The 22,162-nt window shown below is 44.1% G+C and overlaps 1 protein-coding gene across 3 annotated transcripts in view; it reads left to right on the top strand.

The window, feature by feature from the left end:
- The window catches only part of CCDC40 (coiled-coil domain 40 molecular ruler complex subunit), a 36,873-nt gene extending 15,036 nt beyond the window's left edge, over nt 1-21,837 (top strand). The window contains exons 12-22 of one of the 3 annotated variants that reach the window (XM_077328181.1): nt 143-264; nt 3,972-4,215; nt 4,336-4,518; nt 6,609-6,854; nt 7,449-7,662; nt 8,708-8,877; nt 9,410-9,501; nt 9,724-9,844; nt 12,863-13,051; nt 14,569-14,727; nt 21,429-21,837. In XM_077328181.1, coding sequence (XP_077184296.1) covers nt 143-264; nt 3,972-4,215; nt 4,336-4,518; nt 6,609-6,854; nt 7,449-7,662; nt 8,708-8,877; nt 9,410-9,501; nt 9,724-9,844; nt 12,863-13,051; nt 14,569-14,727; nt 21,429-21,677 — 1,989 coding nt within the window. In that variant the 3' untranslated portion in view covers nt 21,678-21,837. Of the gene's footprint in view, nt 1-142; nt 265-3,971; nt 4,216-4,335; nt 4,519-6,608; nt 6,855-7,448; nt 7,663-8,707; nt 8,878-9,409; nt 9,502-9,723; nt 9,845-12,846; nt 13,052-14,568; nt 14,728-21,428 lie in introns of those variants that run through there. The other 2 variants (XM_077328182.1, XM_077328183.1) reach the window with 2 other exon arrangements.
- Nucleotides 21,838-22,162: the final 325 nt, after the last annotated feature.

The raw sequence follows: 22,162 nt of genomic DNA on the forward strand, positions 1-22,162 counted from the left end.
AAGGATCAAAGTGAAGGAGGCTAAGGTTTCCAATATACAGCACTGGTACTAGGTTGTAAATGTAAGAGGAGTAGATGAAAACTGAGAGAAAGAGGACTGGGCCATGCAGCTGATTTAGCATTTCACCCTGCTACCTTTGCAGGCATGTACAGAAATACAATCTATAAACCTGGAGAAGAAGCAATTGCTACATCAGTGGGCTGTCAGCTTGACTGGGATGAAGCGGCGTGACGAGGCATATGCTGCCATGCAGGAAGCCCTAAGGTAGTGCTGAATTAGCAGGGAATTATGTGGGTAGGGGAAAATATTTAAGTGAAAAAAATGCAAAATTGTTGTTGCTGTTGAGTTAGATGGGAATAATCACACAGGAATCAAAGCTAACATGAAGAAATTTGAATGGCTGATGGCTTTAAGGCACAAGGGTCTCATTAAGAACTTAAGAGCCCAGCTGGATCAGACCAGTGGTACATCTAATTCAGCAATGTCTCATGCAGTGGCTCACCATTTGCCCTGGCAGGCCAACAAATATGGCATAGAGCCCTTCCCCTGATATGGTCTTCTAGCACTGACATTCAGTTTGCTGACTCTGTATATGGAGGTTCCTTCTAATTACCATGGTTTATAGCAACTAAGAGCCTCTTGTGGCGCAGAGTGGTAAGGCAGCCGTCTGAAAGCTTTGCCCATAAGGCTGGGAGTTCAATCCCAGCAGCCGGCTCAAGGTTGACTCAGCCTTCCATCCTTCCGAGGTCGGTAAAATGAGTACCCAGCTTGCTGGGGGGTAAACGGTCATGACTGGGGAAGGCACTGGCAAACCACCCCGTATTGAGTCTGCCATGAAAACGCTAGAGGGCGTCACCCCAAGGGTCAGACATGACTCGGTGCTTGCCCAGGGGATACCTTTACCTTTACCTTTATAGCAACTGAGAGACCTATTCTCCACTAAATGTCTATGATATTAGTATCATAAGCAAAGACCATAAATATCGGTGAGCAGTATCATATTTTGCTAAGGGCCTGGGGGGCAGAAAGTGGGTGGGGCCGGTCCGGGTGAGGGCCCAATTGGAAGGCAAGAAGCACCTTCCAATTGGGTCCCCACTAGGACAGACCAGAGTTCTAGATGGGTGAGGGCCCAATCCCGTCACCTGGACAGGACAGAGTTCTACCCAGATTCAGATTCAGAGTACCTTTATTGGCATAAAATTGCAAAGCATAAAATGAAAATTTCAAACAGTTTCAGATGTAAAATCTATCGTAAAAGATTTTCATTTAAAATTGCCAGTAAAAACTTTGCTACTTTTATAATAGTTGCTGTGTCCCTCACATTTAGTATCGTTTTAATCCAGTATTTCTCGTTAACACAGCTGAATTTCAATTTCTTCAGATAATTAGCTAACGGGCGACGAAATACTTCAAACTTAGGACACACCTAAAGTATATGGTACAACGTGTCAGGGACACTACATCCATGTAAACAGTATCTCTCCTGAGCAGGGATCTTCAAAAATCTACCTCAGGTGACATTTGAGGGAAAGATGTTTAAGCGAGCTAATAGAAATGCTCTTCTTAACTGGTGTGTCTCCAAAATTTGGAGATACATGGGCATGGATTTGTAAGATAAGGAAATATCCCAGAAGCGGGGAGAACATACACTGTTGTTAGAGGAGCCCAGAATTTGTGTATCCTGATCTTCTAGTCTCTGTGATACTAGCTTTAGTATCGTCCTTTCATCTTGCATGCTGAGATGTCCAGACCCATAATTTGAAGTTTTTTTGACATTTTGTCCAGCCAGCTGAAAGAATAAGGGTCACTCAAAAGGTTAATTAACAAACTACCCGTTTGAGCATGGAAATGAATTTTTAACCAGTATTTAAAGGACTGAAACCAAGCCCGGGCTTCTAGATTCTGTTGGCCAAGTTCTGTGACAAGTGTATGATTGGCCACACAGTTTGGGACTCCTAGCAGATTTCTGAAAAAGAAAGATTGGATGTTCTCTAATGTATTATTAAATGCATCCATCCATATTGGGATTCCATAAAGTATCTGAGGAATTATTTTGGCATTGTAGATTTTAATGGCTGCTTGAACGTTTTTGTTGCCTTTTTGATGATAAAACTTGGCTAGAAGGGACAACTGGCCTTTTGCAGATTTGATTGTTTTTTCTCTATGGTTGGCCCAGCTGTTATTATAAGTAAAGTTTATGCCTAAATACTTGTAGTGATTGACCTGTTCTATACGTTTACCATTTATTATCCATGGAAACTTATATCGGGTCTTTGCAAATACCATCATCTTCGTTTTTTCAAAGTTTATTTTAGTTGATTGTCACTACAGTAATCTCCTAATGACCGGAGATAGCGTATAAGGCCAACTTGAGTTCTAGATAAGATATCTGCGTATAAAAGAAGTGGAGTGGGTCTTTTGCCAAGAATGGGGGGATGACCATTAACTTTGTCAAAATAGAAGGGTAAGTCACTTTTCTTAAGGTTAAATAATTGAGGGGCACCCAGTTGGGAGGCACAAAGGATCTGCCGCCCCGGCCTGCCCCGCTAGCACACCCGCTGCCTCATAGAGGCAGCGGGTGTGCTTGGCGGGCCCCACAGAAGCCGCAGGCTGACCAGCAGGGAGGGGGCTGGGGATGGCTTCCGCAGGGCCCACCGAACACACCCACTGCCTTGCAGGGCCACCAGGTGTGCTGAGCAGCCGCGGGGGGCGGGGTGGACTTTCATAGTATCTAGTATCTATATAAAGAAAGTAGACCTGTCTGGAGCACTATTTTTATGTCCTATTTTTTTCCTGTGGCTTTGGGAATATTCTTTATTCTTTAATAATGTTGAATACTTGGTGGAAAGTGATGATGAGTATTGAATGGTCATTTTTTTGAATTTGGCCTTTGGAAAGTTACTGAAGCTGGGCCTCAGGAACATACAAACTCACCACAAAATATGCCTACCCATTGTACAAAGAAATTACCTGTACAACCGTTCTTTATAAGATCTCCCAGTTGACAGGATCAGAATAGTCATGGTTCTTTGCTAGTATGCCTAAGAAATGTATACCTATAATCACCGTGGGTGTTCTAGTCTTGTGATACTTGAAATGAGAAAGATGATTTGTACTTTTCTCTGTCATAAATTTTGCATTAAACACAGTCAAGGCTGCTACCAGACTTCTGAACATTTTTGTGTAAATAACGGGCAACTAAATATATTAATTAATGTTGGCAAGCTGAAGTATGATGTACAATGCATATCTTTTGCATTGTCTATTCCAACCAATATTCCTAAAGGAAATATTAATTCCTGCTTTATAAGACTCAGATTTGCTTCATTGTGTGTCAGTCACCAAAACCTGAGGAGAGAAATCCATCATTTGTAAGTGGATACTGAACTTTTGCATCTGCTTTTCTTTGAATAGACACAGCTATCTGTTTTCTAATAGCTGAATCAGGGTGGAGTTGCCAGGGCCATGCCTGCAGCTCCTCAGTGGCTACCAGAACCCAGTGCCACCAAGTGATGTCATCACCTGAACCTGTACCAGTTATTGTAGCCACTGAGCAGCTGAGAGCCTACAAGGTGCTGCAACCCTGGCTCCTGCAGCTGCATCACCATCTTTGATGCCCTTTGACAAGGATGCTGCATTCCCCTCCCTTTTCAGTGTTGCTCAGTGCTGGCAACCTACCCTACCAGCTGCTGCTTGTTGGAGGTGTCATATCTTTCCAGAAACAGAATATTGCAGTTTTGAATCCTGAAAAACTGAAATATAAGCACTGCATGGATGTCTTAACTAATGCCTACTGTATACTTTACTGTACAAAGAAACAATGCTGGGAAGGTCCTTACTAGCAGTTTAGGAAGGCAGCTGGCCCTTGGTGCTGGATGGGCCAGGCTGGTCCTCTGTTGCTTTTATAAGAGTTTATATTTGAAAACAAGGCAATTTCTCAGCCCTCAATTCATCTCTTTCTGCTCTTGTAGAGAAACCAGGCACAAGCTCAAGTCTTTAGAGATTGAGATTGACGTCTACAAGAAATCCATCTCCAAAGAAGAAGAGAGGAATGAGTTGTTAGCCTCTATCTTGAACCGCTCTGAGAATGATGGGAACACAAGCAGGAAATTGATAGGTCAGAGCTTAGCTAAACAGGAAGCCATGAAAGTGGAATTTGGCACCTACACTCGTACCCTACAGGAGACAGAGCAAGCCCTCAATCGGGCCAATACGGTGAGATGCTGGGGCTGGGAATCAGGCATTACTCTGTGTTGCTTCTGTGTATCAAACCCCCATTCTGCTCCATTGACAACTCCATGTTCCTTCTAATAATCCCGTGTCTTCCTTTCACAGGATCGAAGCGCTTGCTTGAATGACTTGGTTACCCTTCGTAGAGAGATTGAAATGGGATCACAAATCAAGCAGGAGGTGGAGAATGAAATTATTATCAAGCTGCAGGATCAACTGATGTCTAACAAGGCAGCGAAATACTTTTTACAGCTGTCTACTAAGCTTCAAAACAGAATGACGAATTTGGTATGTGTAACATTAATTCTTATGGGACTGAAGGGAACCAGGCTTCATGGGCTGTGGAAGGATTCTCTCCTCTCTTTTACTGCAATATAGTGATGTGACTGTTGGACTAGTATCTTGGAGACCAAGGTTCAAATCCCCACCTTGCCATAATTTTTTGCCAGTCACTCACTTTCAGCCCAACCTTTGAGAGGATAAAAAGGAGGGAAGAGTGATGTATGCTGCCTTAAGTTCTTTCAGGGAAGTGTAGGATAAAATTGCATCTAAGACATTTCTAGGTAGAATAAATGTTATTGCTTTAAGTCATCGTTATTCCTCCAAGTAATGATAACTTTAGCAACTGGTTCCTTCCCAGCTTACTTTCAGTGCAGTCTACTTGTTGTATTTTTTTGAGCAAGACTCAAGTAGACAAAATGCAGCTGGAATAATTCTTTTCTCTGCTGGTAAAATAACTGTTGTATTTTTACATTGCCTAGAGTTGAGGTAATGACTGGGGAAGGCACTGGCAAGATCACCCTGTATTGAGTCTGCCATGAAAACACTGGAGGGCATCACCCTAAGGGTCAGACATGACTCGGTGCTTGCACAGGGGATACCTTTACCTTTATCTTTTAGAGTTGGGGATGCTTCATCATGGATTCAGCTAGCTGCCAGCTAGGAACAAGACTACTCCCCTTAGCTAAGGGTCACTGAAAGGAAGAGCTGAGCCAGAATCAAGAATCCATAGGCCAATTAAACTGGGATGTTAGGGACTCCAAGGAGCTTTATGGTCTGAGGCTGAATCCTAGCCTTGTTGTATATGGCCAGCAATCAGAGTTCTCTTCAAACATAAAATGGAATAGGAGTGTATAACACTGACAGGCAATGCAAAGCCACTAATTGGATGTAGGCCAGCATAAACTCAGTATCCTGAAGGTTCAGGCTCCACTTTCCAGCACTGCACAGATTTTGCCACACTGGGCTAGGTCAATGATCCTTCTAGTTCAATGTCCATTTTCTACTCATAGCAGGTAGTAACAGGTGCTGTTTCTGCTGCTTTCACCCACTGGACTGACTTTGCTTTAATTCTCAAACTGAAGTGGGATTTTACAGAGGATCTACATGATGTCATCTCCCTCCTCCTGTCCCGTTTCCATTGCTAATTGTGGTTTCACCTGATTTGCTTCCATGTTTCTGGAACCTGCTTTGATCCCATTTTTCTGAAAACATCAGTATCAAAGTGATGGACAGGAAGGTATACTTTTCTAAATGTCCTCGTCTATATCTGGTACTAATTCCCGTCATGTGTGCCATTTATACTTCTGCTGCTGGAGGCTTCTGGCTGGCATTTGGGGAAAAATGGTTTGTTGGTATATCACTATAATAATACAATAGTATTTCTGCTAAAATATTTTCCCAAAAAATTGCAAGCAGGAGGCTGTCTGGCTGATAGGGAGGAAAATAGCAGGCATGCGGGAAGAATGAGGAAGGAGTGGTGAATCACTATATGCAATGAGTCCACAACAGAGAATCAACCCCATATGGATACAGGCTTCTACATGCATGTCCACTGTTCATTACCTTCAAGAGAAAAGACATAGCTACCTGCAGATTCCTCCCCTACTCCCAGTTGTAGAAATAGTTGGGAGGGATTTTCAGGAAAAAAATAAGGGGGAAAACAAACTCTCCCTGCGCCAGTGTTCTGTGTCAGATGAAAATCCCACAAATTATCTGCTGTATGTGATTCATATTAGCTAGCATAGCATGTATTATTTCAAACAATGTCTTAATATTGGGAAGGATATGTATACTACAAAATTATAAACCTCCATGATCCAGGTCTCTGAGAGCGGCAGTTATATATAAAACCAAACATAAATAAATAAACTGTTAAACTAGATGGAGAAAGCATTGCAGTAGCCTCTTATCTTTTTTGATAACCAATAATAATGGTACCCAAAACATAATATCTGCTAAGCACTAGACTTGAAGAAATTATGTGATCCATAAGCCTCCTCATTCTAGATAGTACAGTGACTTCAGCATGGTCCTCTGTTCACAGTATTAATAAAGAATGTAATGCAGGTTTTCTTCTTTTTTTCTCGGTTTACTAGGATATACAGTTATCCAAAATAGAGAATGATACAGCCCAAAGTGCACTGGATGTAACAAACACCAATTGCAAATTGAATAAACTTCAGAAGACTCTTGCAGAGTTGGAAAAGGAAATGGATGACATGAATGGGCAGATCAGTCATAGTGAATCTGAGATCGCCAGGCACAACCTCATGATTGGGCGCAAACAAGGAATAATCAATCTGTACAACAAGAAACTAGAAATAATGATTTCCCAGCTAGGGGTCAGTTTCCTGTTTTCACAAATTTTTGAAATCCAGTCATGCTGGCTGAGAATCTTGCCAGACTCTTCAGTCTAGTTTCTGGCATGAAATTTATTTGCTATATTTATAGTCCACCTTTTCCCCTGAAATGCAAAGCACACAGTGGATGCTGATATAGTCAATAAGATGAGAATGAATACTATGTGCAGCAAACTAATAATTCATCCTGTCTATGGTAGAAACTGGGGGGGGGGGGTTTCAGTTGTACTAGCTTGCTTCTCCAGCAGTAATATTGAGTTGAGTCTAACTTCCATCTAAAGTGGGAAGTGCAATCTGATTAAGTGAGCTACAGCTCACAAAAACTTACACTGGAATAAACTTTGCTAGTCATTAAAGTCTTTAAGATGTCTCAGGACATCTGTTTAATTTTGCTGCTTTAGACTAATGGGCTCTCCATATGGAATTGCAAGAAAGGAATTCTGTACCTATGGAGGCATTAGCCACAAAGTTGTTTCCCCTCCACCTACTCCTGCAGAACTGAGTGTAGACAACACCAAGAGTAAAGACATGAACAATAGGGTAAAATAAATAATAATCCATTGATCCTTATTCTAGGGACAAGAGTTGGGACCTCTGGAACTTGAAATCAAGAAACTGAGCAAACAAATAGATGAAATGGACATGGAAATAGTGAAGATGCAGAGGTTTTGGTTGAACCAGCAGAGGGAATTAGTGAAGCTGAGTAAAGAGAGAGAAGAGCAGCTGACATCCTTGGACATGCTGAAGAAAGAGATCACGATCAAGGAACAAAAGAAAGTGCGCACAGAAAGTAAGCACAGATCATTCCTCTGAGCTTTGAATAGGTAACGTCTGCTGTGATCCCTCATACTTGTTGTTTCAAACCAATGACTTAAACACAGAAGAAGAAGAGTTGGTTCTTATATGCCGCTTTTCCCTACCTGAAGGAGGCTCAAAGCGGCTTACAGTCGCCTTCCCTGTCCTCTCCCCACAACAGACACCCTGTGGGGTGGGTGAGGCTGAGAGAGCCCTGATATCACTGCTCGGTCAGAACAGTTTTATCAGTGCTGTGGCGAGCCCAAGGTCACCCAGCTGGTTGCGTGTGGGGGAGCACAGAATCGAACCTGGAATGCCAGATTAGAAGTCCGCACTCCTAACCACTACACCAAGTAATGGTAATATAAGGAGAGAAAAGTATCACTGGTGGCTTAGAAATGAAGAACCAACCAGCAATGAGTTTTTCATTATTTGAAAGTGCAAGGGAATAAATTGGGCTGGGGGAGTAGTTCCTGACATCCCAAAGAGTTTGCTACTTAAGGTCAATAATTCCAGAGCAAGTGGCTGTCAAGGTCTTGCAGAGCTGCTGATGCATGAAGTTGTTTCATGACTGCATGCTGTAGTTCAGGGGTAGTCAACCTGAATTGTAGTCCATGGGCATCTGGAGGACCTTAGGTTGACTAGCCCTGTAGCTGACTTCTAAAAATCTCAAATTTCTCAATGAAACTGGAAAATATTCTGAATGCAGAAGCTTTGTTTTCTGCTTGCAGAATTTGTATATGGACTTTTAGAATGGTTGTGCATACATTAATTACATGTGGAGCCCCCCCCCCCCCGGGCAAGTAACACCCTAAGCATGGTTTCAGCTTTGGGAATTTGCCAGTTGAGGAGTATACTTTGCCCTGAAATAAAGCTGCTTTTAGTGCAGCAAACTTAGCATCACAAACAGGACCATGTTTGTAGAGCTGTCTAGGTTTGTGCAGCACTCTCCTGCCTACTCTCTCAGCCCCATTCACACCAGCCACATAGGCCTCATTCATATGTTAGGTAGTGGCTATAACTATGTTTTTCTCCTTCAGATGAAATCCAGCAGGAGAAAAATGAACTCAAGGACATCGAACGCCACATGAAGAACATGGCCAATGATCTGGAGAAACTACACATGTTGATCTATAAGAACAGTGCAAGCTCTGAGGAGTTGCAGCAGGGCAACACTATTATGGAAAACGAATTTGTTCGTGTCCTCAAGGTATGCCCTGTTTCCTGATATCCATAGGTGGAACAGTGCACAGGAGTTCTCTTGCAGCACAAGTTTTATAGCCACCTTTGTCGTTGTTGCCAGGAGTAGGGCCAGCTCTACCCAGTAGGCAGAAATAGATGCATTTCTCAAACAAATCTAAAAACCAAGTTACTCTGTTTTTTTCCACATCAGTGTTTGTTTCCACACTCTGCATCTAAACCCTGTCCCAGATCTCAAAAGTTTTTCATTGGTGGTCATAGGCACAGCATGGCCACTGTCACTGCTTCCTAAAGGACTACATATCCTAAGTCACTTTGATCATTCTTAAGTCACAATTCAGCAGGAAACTTTCTGATGTACCACTAACTTAAACAATCACCCTATATCCCTCTGCATGTCATCTGCATAAGCTTCTGTTGCTTTGTTTTGCTAGAGGTACAAGAATAGGGTAATGGCTTGGTATAAAAAAATGAAACAGTGGGTTCTTTCATTGCCCATTTTTTCCTTCCAAGTACCTAATGAAACATTTCTTTGGTTCTAGGGAGCTGAGAGGGAATCAATTGAGTTGCAAGAGAAGCTGGACCAACTGCATGAGGAAAAAGAGAGACTCATCAACAGCCTAGTGGAGACAGAGTAAGTCCTGGGTGCCTCTCATATTTCATGTAGCATCTTTATATAGTACAGCAGTTAGCCTTTTCCATTGATGGCAATTGTGCAAGCTTCTTTTGTGAGTGCATTTTCTCCCTTTTGGAAGGGGGAGGAGTCAACAGGACAGTCGAACTGAAATCATGGGCTCTACAGATCAGATTTCCTCATGCTATATCTCCCCCCCCTGCCGCCCTTCTGTCCTTGAAGGTGTCAGATGATGCAATGGGAGAAGAAGATACAGATTGCAAAAGAGATGCGTGCTGCTGTGGACTCTGAGAGTGGGCAGGGTGAAATCCAGGCCATGAAGTCAGAAATTCACAGGATGCAGGTGAAGTATTGTTGAGTAGACTGTTCTGGATGATTCAGGTTGCACCTGGTTCAGGTACAGGCATGTACTTAAGAAACTCCAAGCATCTAGTAGGCTTCCCTACATCAGATTATTTAACTACTAGAGGTAGTAGAACCATGTAGGAGAGGGGAGCTGGGGAAAAGGCAGTGGAATGGGGTGAAGACGTGCATGGATGGGTCCGCAGGGGGGAGGGAGGGGGTCTCCTGTAAAGGGCCATAGAGGAGGGAAGAGCGGCTGCGGGGAGGCGGCATCTCCCCTGTGGTGAGGTGCCTCTGAATTGCCGCTACCAGCTGGGGCCCTCATGGGCTGGGGGGCAGGCACTCACTCCGCCGCCAACTCCCAGCGCCACTTGTAGATGGGCCCGCAGAGTGGGAAGGTGCGCCGGCAGTGGCAGCAGTGGGGTGAGTGTACTTGTTGGCGGTCCCCGCCAGGGCTGGCTGTGGTGGCAGGCGTCTCCCTCCACGACCAGCTCTGTCGGCAGGGCGCTCACGGGGGCTGGGGGTGGCTCTGGGCACAGTTGGGTGCCGCAAGCACACAGGCCATGAGACTTGGCCAGGCGGCAGCAGGCAAGCCCCCCACCTCCACCACCACCACCCGGATTGGCAAAGGCCTGCTGCTGGCCGGGCAAGCTTTGTGGGTCACGTGTGGCTCCTGAGACAGACCTCTGTCCACAGTGATGTCCAGTGGCCAAATGGTGGCCACTGGATTTGTCAGGTTTGTGGGGGGTGGGCTGAGGGGGGCTGGCCAATCAGAAGGTGCACAGCTTGCTGTGCGTCCTTCTAATTATCCAGGGGCCAGAATCCAAGGATGGACAGGGCCCCGGACAGTCTTCACCCAGGAGGTTGTTTCCAAAATATTATAGGGAGCAAAAGTGTTATTTTCCTCCTGCTGCTTTTCTAAACTTCCTTTTTTTGCAAAGCTGGTAGACCAGGCAAGCATTGCTTTTTGCACAAAGGCATTTGCTAAGTTGTGGGTTTTCTGTACTGTGTGGGTGTGGTCTGGTACTTTTAGTCCATGATGTTTCGCCAGTAACTGTGGCTGGCATCCTCCGAGGCAGGACATGGCAAGATGATAATCTCTCACTGCCATAGTGTTGAGTGTGTGAACAGTTGCTGGGCATTTTATTTACTTTGGGGGAGAGGAACATCACATTCCTATCTCATCTGGGAGTTTCTCAGAGGATGAACTGGAAATTGAAAATGCTTTTCCTGTTTCTGGATGGAGTTTATTAGCAAGTCTATTAGGAAGTGTTTTTCTTGTATCTATATAAAGTTCATTAGAAAGTCCATTAGTCAAGGTCTCGCCTTTCTTATCTGATAAACTGCTCCAAAGTGTTTTTAGAGTTCCATTTTTTTTATTTTGGTGTTTTTTAGGGCAGGTAGCCAAGTTTCATTGATTTCAGATTGTCTTTTTTGTTGAAACTGTATTGGTGTTTGTTAATTTCAGTTCCTTCCCTGTATGGTCTAACATAGTAGCTATTGGTGTTGTCCAGTATTTATGTGTCTTCAGATACGATTCTATGTTCAGATTGGTTTAGAGCATGTTCAGCTACTAATAATTTCTCAGCTTGCTTTAGTCTGAAGAGCCTTTCATGTTCTTTTATTCTTGTCTGAATGCTGCATTTTGTTAGTCCCAAAACCTCAGATCTTTCAAATGTGGGTTGTGGAAACCTCTTGCTAAGAATTTAAGACATTGTATATTATCTTTAATTTCAGGCTAGGTATGAAAATGAATAATATGTGTGCTTTTTATTTATAATTTAATTTACCCATTTGTCAAGTTTGATCTGTCTTGTTCTGAGAGAATTATTCCCCTGTCCTGGACCTGAGATCCTGGAACAAGACCTCCTGTTGATAAGTAAGATTACCCTGACCAGTGTACTCTTAGCCACAGGACACCATGAAACTTAACAGGCTTTATAGTAAAAAAAATTAAAATGCTCATCTTCATGATTTCTGTGCTGTCACACAAGGGTCTTCGCAGGCCTGCCACGGAGAAGAGCTAGCAACCTTGCTCCTAGAACAGCCTTTCTCAACCTTTTGCCTGTGGAGGAGCCCCTGAAATAATTTTTCAGTCTTCGAGGATCCCCAGAAGTGTTGTCAGCTGGCCTCGCCTCCCTGTCACACCCCTTGGAAGTGATATCACCACTTGCATCTTTCGCCCTCCTTTTGCTCTCTTCCTTTACTACTATTATGGCAGCTCCGCCACATGTTGGCTTGAAAGAATGGAAGGAACTGAGAAGACCACCCAGACCACTTCCCCCTTGATTTTTACACTCATGGCCTAATCACCAAGGCCTCTGGATGGAGGCAGCCAGTTCTCTGGCTTGGGGCCAAGTCCATTAAGGTAGGAGGGGAAAGACTGCAGCCCCCCTCCAGAGCTCCCATAGACCCCTGGTTGGGAATCCCTGTTCTAGAAGCTCCCAAGAAGCTCCTAAGAACCCCTCCTCTCTTAAAGGGTGACTTTACCACCCAAAGTCACATGATGTAGGAGCGGTTAGCACTGTTCCCTCAGTTCTCTTTTTGCCGTGGCTGAGAGAGGATTGTTGAGCAAGCTGAAGCAGAATATTTATCTCCGATTCAGAGTGAGAAGCAAACCACTTAGAATTCTCATATTATTGACCAGTGTTGTAAGGACATAGCCTTGTTTATTTAAATAAAGATTCAAGATTTTCACCAAGGCCTGGAAGAAACAAACTTCTGATTCTTCACTTAGAAGACAGGTACCGATACTGAATTATCCTTGAAGAGACTGATTGCATAGTCTTGTGGCTAATACATTGCTTTAAAACAGTTGAAGACACTGTTTTAAGTAATGTACTGTTATTAAGTAATGGCCACCACACACAGGCATAATTCCATAATAGAACTCACATTCCTAAAACCACAGAGATCACGCCAAACCGAGCTTTGACAGCAGCCTAATTCACGTGTCCCCTGTGTATAGCTAAAAAGTACATCGTTGTCTCTTTGTGCATTCAGCCTCTGTGTATTGTAGGTAAGGTATGACCTGCTGAAAAAACAACAGGAGATGATGATGCGGGATATGGAGGCTGCTGTTGCCCGCCGAGAGACCATTATGATGCGCGGGGAGGGACAGAACAAAACAAATAAAAAAGTGCTCACAAAAGGTGACTTCCATTATAAGAAGCAGGACTTGAAGAAAAAAATCAAAGAGATCCAGAAGGTATTGCATGTATAAAAAGACATTAATAACCTAAGTGGATATCAGTGAAAGGTGCCTCATCATTTTCAATAAATTTTCTTTAAACTCAATATTTACTGTAAAGGTCAGTCCTTTAGAGAAAATGAAACCCCAATTTTTAATTTAAGACTTTCCCCAATTTATTCCATTTCAGCTGAACTTAAAAAAATTGTACTAAGATGAAGTAAATCTTACCTATAGAGATTTTACGTGAAGAAAATATTTCAAATTGAGGTTCTTACCAAGAGCTGTTTTTTTTCTAATAAAGATTTCTCTTGTGTCTGATTCTATTCCAAGTTTGTAAAATACTATATATTATCGTATCGTCCTGCCATTTCCTTTGGTCTCATAGAATACAGTCTGGCTTTGGGCAGGGGCTCCCCTGGTTTGAGCACAATGGTACAGTCCATGTTGTGATGAGGGGAGCAGGCAATCACACTCTTTTTCCTCAAACATCTTACTCAGATCACGGTAGGGTTTGCGGGTCATCATAGAGCAGGGCCTGTTTAAGTTTTCAGAGTTGAGGCCTTCCTGGAAGAACTGGGCCTTAGTGGCCTCAGATCACTTGTAGATCTTACTTGTGAGCTGGAAACACCCCTGCATAGCGTGCCTCAAAGGGTCCTCAAAGTGGTAGTATAGGTCTGTAGGAGCAGGTTGAAGTCCTCTAACTCTGGGGCACCCATTTCATAGAGATTCGTTAGCCTTTCCATGGCCTCCTTCCTAGAGGCGCTCTGACATAACATATGCAGCTAGTATCTATTTCAAAAGCATGCCCATGATTCTCCATGAAGGAAGCGACTTGCATAATGAAATCGAAAGCTTCTCTGTGGAGCAGTTGAACATGGCCCATAGCTTCTGTGGCAAGCCTGGCACCACTGGGGCTGGCCCAGCTGGGATGGCAGGTGCACCAGGGCCCTGGCCATGGGGGTCTGGCTGCCCTTCTCCCCTCAAGAGGGCTGTCATCACCTCTGTCAGCTCCCAAACCAGGAACCAGAGATCCTCCATCTCTCGCTGGAGAAAGCACTCTCATGCGCAGTCAGGGCTTGGATCCAGCCCACCAGTTTGCCCCATTTTGCAATCGTAGGTCACGTACTCATGGTGACACCACATGGTCACCTGCCAGGGTGGAAAGTCGTAGAGGCATCAGCTGATGTTTTCTGGACTGGGCTTCCAAAACTGGGTGCACATGATCAGGGTGGTGGTAATGAGACAAGGTGCAGTTTGCCTCTTTGTGCCCTTCTCATGGGCAGGGGGCTTCTTGGGTGCCATTCCTCTCCATTTTTCTTCTCAAGCTCCTCATCCCCATTTTCAGACATGTGAACAGCAGGGGATTGGGAACTGTCAAAAGAGGAGTTTTAGTAATCTGTGAGAGTCCAGCCAATTGCTCCCAATAAGCAGACTTTATTGAAGAAAATCTCTGTATTGAAGAAACAACAATGCTAACATCTCAGTTTAGCTGTTACTGCGATGCAGAATATTTCTTTTTGACTCTCCCTTAGAATGCTGAGGATAGCAACAGCATCATAAGGCAGCTTGATGATACGCAGAAAAAACTCAGCAACGTTATTTTGGAGAAGCAGAAACTGATTTCTAGCTTGAATATTGAAAATAATGAGTTAGAAATAAAAATTGATAAACTGCAGGCAAAAAAACTACAGGTAAGCACAGTTGGGTTCATTTCTTTCTTGGGAGTTGTTTTTTACATTCTTCTACCACATCTACCCATGTATCTACAAGCACATCTCCTGCTTTTCTCTCCCAAAGCTTTCGTTATATAGACTTTCTGCCCTTTACCCTGACTTCTCTGCTTCATCTCTTCCGGGACTTGTGGTGCCACACAGGTGATAGGAAGTGGTAGGTTGACTGTATGGAGACAATGGTGTCATAGTTGGAGATGGTGACTAGGCAGACATGTTTAATACCATATTTATTTCAGTGTTTTCGCGTAAGGAAACATATATTTAACTGGGGGGAATGAAATAGAGAATAGAAGAAGAAGGGTTGGTTCTTATATGCTGCTTTTCTCTACCCAAAGGAGTCTCAAAGCGGCTTACATTCACCTTCCCTTTCCTCTTCCCACAACAGACACCCTGCGAGGGAGTTGAGTCTGAGAAAGCCCCGAGATTAGTGCTCGGTCAGAACAGCTTTATCAGTGCTGTGGTGAGGTCACCCAGCAGGCTGTATGTGGGGGAGCGGGGAATCAAACCCAGCTTGCCAGATTAGAAGTCTGCACTCCTAATCACTACACCAAGCTGGCTAATATTGGGGAAGGGATAAATGATAGTATTGATAAAGAGGTTGTACAGAAATATTTGGCTACTGTAAATGAAATTAAACCTTCAGGGCTTGATAAATTACATCCAAGAGGCGATCTTGATAACCTTTAGCAATTATGTTTGAGATGTCCTGAAGAACAGGGAAGTTCCAGTGGACTGAAGAAGGGCAAATGTGGTCCTCATTTAGTCCTCTACAACTACCACCCAGTCCATTTAACATCAGTCCCAGAAAAAGTTTTGGAGCAAGTTATCTATATTGTTTCTGTTCTGTTTTATGTGACCTGCCCTGAGCCTTTGGTAAGGGCAATATACAAATACAAACAAAATACAATGGGTGCTAGAATGTGGGGGAGACGGAGGGACAGGGCAGCGTGCAGAAAGGAAGGGCACCTTAGTGATGAGGCGTCTTCGAGGGCAGGCGGTGGCAGCGGGGTGTCCTGGGCTCTTCAGCGTGTGCGCGGCGGTGATGTCGAGTTGCGGGCGGGTGTTTGAAATCTCCGAGTGGCGGGGGCTCGCTCAGGCGGCGGGCTGATGCGGCAAGAGGCGCTTCGCGCCTCTCGCCGCATCAGGGCGCCGGGCAGGGAGCCCCTGGCAGCCGCACTCCGCGCGACTGCCGGGAGCTCCCTTAGGCAGCGGGCTGACGCGGCCCTGCCCGAACTCCCAGAATTCCATAGGGCTTGCAAAAGGGAGCTTCTCCACCAGGCATTTGACTGAGGTCAATCCGACCTATAAACATCCGGCGGTCTCCCTCAAATCATACCCTCCATAATCTGAACGTTTCTGACCTCTCTAGTGGCTCTGTTAAAGTTGTTCTATTGAAAATGTTCAATGAGTTAATTATGGTAACCTGTTAAATTTCTATTTACTGTTTGAATTATTATTGATATATTGTTGTGACTGTTATTAATGTCTAACCTTCTATGTATCCCACAAAGTTCCCATGTAAAGCTCCCTGAGCCATATGGGAGGGTGGAATAAAAACCTAAGAAAATAAAAACAAATAAATTTCTTTTTGATATTGTGACTAGTTTAGTAGATGCAGTGGATATAGCATAGCTTGATTTTAGTAAGGGTTTTGCTAAGGTTCCCCATGATATTCTTGTGAGAAAGTTAGAAAAAACAGGGATAGGTCAGAACACGATCAAATGGCTTTGTAATCAGCTGGCTGGGAGAACTAATGGGTGCTCATCAGAGGTTCATCTTCATTTTGGAGGAAGGTGACCAGATTTTAACATCGGTAAAGCGGGACACCATTGACTGGGGGTGGGGGGGTTTCTTGATTAAAAATTTGGTCTATATGGAGCAACAAAATTTTTCATAGAACGCAAAAATAGTATTGTAATATATATATTTTAAATTTCAACATAAGTACAATTTGCCAGGTACCCCCAGATATCCCTCCAAAAGTAGGACAATCTGGTCACCTTATCTTGGAGGAAAGTAACCAGCGGTGTACTGCAGGGTTCTGTACTGTAGCCTGTATTGTTTAACATTTCATTAATGATTTGGATAAGGCAGATGACACTAAATTGAGTGGGGTGGCTAATACCTCAAAGGAAAGAACTGCTATTCAAGGAGATTGGATAGACTGGAAAATTGGGCCAAAGCCAGCAAAATGAATTTTAATAGGGAGAAGTGTAAAGTATTACATTTGGATAATGAAAATGTGATGGAAAAATGTAAGATGGGGAATCCTGGCTTGGTGGTAGTACATGTGAAAGGGATTTAGAAGTTCTGGTGGACAATAAGTTAAATATGAGCTAACAGTGCGATATGGCAGCTATGAAGGCTAATGGGATATTAGGCTGCATCACTAGGAGCATAGAATCTAGATCAGGGGTAGCAAACTGCGGCTCTCCAGATGTCCATGGACTAGCATTTGCTGACAGGGCTCATGGGAATTGTAGTCCATAGACATCTGGAGGGCCACAGTTTGACTACCCTGATCTAGAGCAAGGGAAGTGATAATACCACTCCACTTTGGTTAGATTTCATTTGGAATACTGTGTCCAGTTCTGGGCTCCACAGTTCATGGAGAGTAACAAGTTGGAACATGTTCAGAGTTCAGAGGTTCAGGGGTTGGAATCCATGCCTTATGAAGAGAGGTTGAGAGAGTCGGGTATGTGTAGCTTGGAGAAGAGGAGGGCATGGTAGGATTTAATTATGTAAAAGGTAGACGTGTGGAAGAAGAGGCTAACTTGTTTACTGCAGCTTTAGAGACAAAGCAATGGGTTCAAATTACAGGGAAAGAGGTTCCACTTAAATATGAGAAAGCATTTTCTGACAGTGGGGGCTGTTTGTATGTGGAATATGTTGCCTCGGAGGGTGGTGGCGTCTCCTTTGTTGGAAGTTTTTAGGAGGGGATTGGATGAGGGCCTATTATAGGAGTGTGTATTTTTTAAATCCTGAGAAGTTTGGGGGCTGGACAGGATTACCCTTTGTAGTCTCTTCCAGCTGTGTGTGATTCTGTGTCCTCCTCCACCCTAGGCTCTTGGCTTTTAAATACCTGCAGGCTGGCTTGACAGTTTCTTGTCTCCTCCCCTTTCCCCAGCAAAGCCTTTAGGAGTTTCATTTCTGCCACCATAGTAACACAGCTATGGGTTGCCATTGTCCCTCCTCCTCCTGGGTGGTTGCCAAGGCAACAGCAGTTTTACGGACTGCTTTGTCAGCAGCCCAGCTCCCCTTGCTGCTATAACTCCCACTCAAGATTCTGTAAATCTGTAAGTTGAGTGGAGCCTGAGTCTGGAAACTTGTACTCTGTGTTAATAGCACTAGGAAAAGAAACACATTTGCACTTCTTTCTTGGTGTTGCCAAGTGAACTGGCTGTCAGGCATGACAAGCTGCAGAACATTCTGAATGCAAGATATAGATGCATCCAACATGTCTGGTGTGAAGGCAGAGGGGACTGAAATGCTTCAGCTATGACAATGCAATCTGGTTACGTTGCAATGCTTAGTATTCTTTCAGTGCAACACAAAGCAGATTTACGACCTCCTGTCCTTTGAAAGTTACAAGGGTGTACCTTTGTTTAGGGTTTCGCTGTTTCTTGCCTCAACTCAGTTCTCCCATTACATTTTCATTTTCAAAGCCTGTTCTCATTCAATTAATGTATAATGTTTCTGTGGTTTATAGTACCTAAGGGAGTAATGTGTCCAACATTCCTCTGACCACTTATGATTGCCTCACCTGTTTATCCCAGATTGAAGCTAGCAAGAAAACATGTAAGACTTAAAATGAAACATTCACTTCTTGACTGTGCTTCAGATATACCCTGAGAACATAAGAGCCCTGCTGGATTCAGCATCCTTTCTCACACAGTTCCTCCAGAGGGCCAACAGCTTAGCATAGAGGCCGAGACCTTCCCCAGATGTTGCCTCCTGGCTCTGGAATTCAGAAGATTATTGCCTTGAAACGTGGAGATCCCCTCAGGCTCCACAGTTAGTAGCCATTAATAGACACATCTTTTAATCTATCCAATCCCCTTTTTAAAGCTGTTTATTCCTGTGACCATCACTATATCCTCTGGCAGTGAATTCCACATTTTCATCACTCTCAGTGTAAAGATTTCCTTTTGTCTATCCTTGGCTGCACTGTTCTATTTATGTATATGTACAGAGCCCTGGATATGTCCAGCTTATACCATTCCTTTACTGTCAGATTTGAAAACTTGTGACAAAAGGAGGGCAGGACCAGTTACTGGCTTAAATGGTATGCCAAGTTTACTTTGGGAACAAAGGATGGGTCTGTTCTAAGCACTATAGAGTTCCTTGTGGAACTGACAAGGCCCCCAGTTCCAGAATTCTCCTATCAGAGGTCACAGCCACCAAAGGCAAATTTTAGTGACTTAAATGGTGCTCTGGTGAGTGCCTGCAAGACTTTAGTTGGATTCCAGATGGGGAGTCTATGTCTCCCTGGTGCCTAGCTGCACTGTTCCTGTAAGGAATCTCCTAACTGTCTGGGGGTCTATGCTTTGGTCACTGGCCCACTTCCTGAATGCAGACCAAGTATAGTTATAAATCTGCCTGATTGCTGGCCTCCTTGCCTGCACCACAATATCCACCCCTTGGAGACAAAGTCGTATGAGGAAAGATTGAGGGAGCTTGGTCTGTTTAGCCTGGAGAAAAGGCAACTAAGAGGAGATATGATAACCATCTTCAAAAACTTGAGGGGCTGTCATATAGAAGATGGGGCAGAGTTGATTTCTGTTGCCCCAGAGGGTTGGACCAGAACCAATGGGTTGAAATTAATTCAAAGGAATTTTAGGCCAAACATCTGGAAGAAATTTCTGACAGGGCAGTTCCTCAGTGGAACAGGCTTCCTCAAGAGGTGGTGGGTTCTCCTTCTTTGGAAGTTTTTAAGCAGAGGCTAGATAGTCATTTCACAGAAATGTTGATTTTATGAACATAGGCAGATAGTGAGTGGGTGGGCAGGAAGGGATGTGCCAGTGTTTGTCCCTTGTGGTCCTTCCTTGCATACCCAGGAAATTGCTGATCACCACTGTGGGATAGTAGGTGAATTTCCTCCAGGCCAGGCTTTCTGGCCAAGGCAGATGATATGGGTTTTCCTGGGCTGTCCATCTGGTAATTCAGAGCAGAAATAACTTTCTTTAGCAGCCTCTGAAAATGCTTGGCTTGGAACTGTGTCAATGAAGTGCCTTGAGTATCAGACTCCTCTCCTGATCACTGTCTACCCTCTTCATCACCCACCCCTATAGCTTGGCTGGGGTACCTGCTTTTCCTAGGGCACTTTCACTTGTGAGAGGAAGGCTCACTCTTCAGTGAGGAAGATCTAGGGGAAGAGGAACTCCCTCTGCACTTCTGCTTTCTCCGGAAGCATTCCTTGACTGCCTGCACCTACCTTTTCCCCAGTCCTGTGCTGTCCCCTGCCCTGGGTAGCGGGATACTGGGATACCCTGATGGTGTGAGAGTGGATGAATAGGGGGGCATCCAGGCCAATCTCCCAGCCTATAGATACCATTACACTCAGTTTAAAAATATGGGGGAAATGGCACAGCTGCCATATTGGGGCTTCTCATGCTTGCTGATAGACCAAGGAAAGCCTGTGCATCCTGGAGGAAGGGACCCTGTGCTGTGCCACCCCTGGCCCCCACCCCACTCACATCCATCTTGCAATGTCCTTTGGAGAGTTGCTCACTTCCTTCCTGGTCCCAGTGGGTGATCCATGCCACAGCCTCCTCCACATGGGCTGTTGTTATCTGCCTTTGTGTGGCATTGGGGGTGCAATCCAGAGCTTTGGATTCCCTTGCCCTGTCCTCAGCAGCAGATGCTGGTGCTGAATCTCTCTCGGGCTCCTCTCCTGTACTTGGAGTTCCAGGCCGGAGGGGCTGCACTTTTCTTATTGCCTCCTTCCTCTCCTTAGCCCTTCCCCCACCCACCGAGGAAGCCCTCTTGGAGGTCTTTTCTTCTTTCCATGCTTTGCATTCTTACGAACTTCACTAATTTACTAAGGTTTTTTTTTATGGTGCAGAACCTAGGCTGCTTCAAGCTGCAGGGCTATCCAAACTGGAAAGGTGGTCTTGCTCCCCAGGTCAATCAAACAAAGATTTGTATAGCCCTGCTTGGAATAAGAGGAGGTGTAACCTAATCAGCTTGGACGATTTTCGCCCACTGAAGGAGAACCGATATTTCAGATATGTTAGTCCCAGATGTGAAGGGCTTTCCTTCATAGCAATCTGTGAAAAAGGTTAGGGCATCTGCTCATGACTTGCCCAAGGCCATTTTTTTGTGAGATACATTGCAGAGATTTGAACCAGGACTTATTAGATCCAGTTCTCTGTCCACCAAACGTACACTGGCCCAATTACAGATGTACTAATATTGGCTTTGTGTTTGTATGGTTTAATTTTCCAGTAGTATATTGTTCTTTTACTGATCTCTCTCTGGAATCTACTAAAAATCAGTTACTGTCCTGTGAACAGGGATCTTTAAGTCATAATAGATTTTAGTCAAACCATTTCTTCTACCCCATGATCCTTTGGTGGGAAATGGTTTTGGGGTTTTTTTTTGTTTATTGTCCTAAAGCCTCTTTTCTTTAATATTATATTAAATGTTGCTCTTCTAAGAACTTTTCAGATATTGTGATCCATCAGGGACGTGTGAAATACATGCTGTCAGTGAAGGAAGGGAAATACCGCCCACTGTGCCGCTCTGAGCTGATGATAAGGATCGAACGGCAGAAGCTGGAAACCAGACTACATGCCATTAACGTCATCGTCCATCAACTGCTGCAGGAGTTTCCTCAACACCACAAGCTGTTGCAAAGGCTCGCCCAAGTCCTGCATTCTAAGCTGGGTACACAAACATCAGCGTAGCAGATGGCTGGACTGAACTGAAATTTTCTAATTTTGGGAATGTTACAAATAAAATATATATTTCAGAATGACTGCAAGACTCTAATTCCACGTTTGGCATGGGGAGAATATATAAAAAGAAAGAAAAGTAAGTTGTGGGCCTGGACCCAGGGTGGCAGTGAATTATAACATGTGGGTCACTGGTGAATTTTCATCTCTGACTTTTCCTTCAAACAAGTAGCAAGCCTCCTGCCTGTTTGTTGATTTAGAATTCAAGGACAGTCATCAATCTCACAGCTCGGCTGAGTTTTGAATTCTTGTGGCACATTGGAGAGGAATGCTGGAAACATTTGTCACAGTTTGCAATAATAAGACCCTTTTTCTGAGACTGTTTGCACTTTGGTTGTTTAATTTCTTCTAAAGTGTGTTATTATATATTTTAATAGACACAGTTTTAATGGCAGGAATTGATTTTTATTCCTTTTACCTCTGCATCTGGGTCCCCT

This window comes from Paroedura picta, chromosome 3, assembly GCF_049243985.1.
Source record: "Paroedura picta isolate Pp20150507F chromosome 3, Ppicta_v3.0, whole genome shotgun sequence".
Lineage (NCBI taxonomy): Eukaryota > Metazoa > Chordata > Lepidosauria > Squamata > Gekkonidae > Paroedura > Paroedura picta.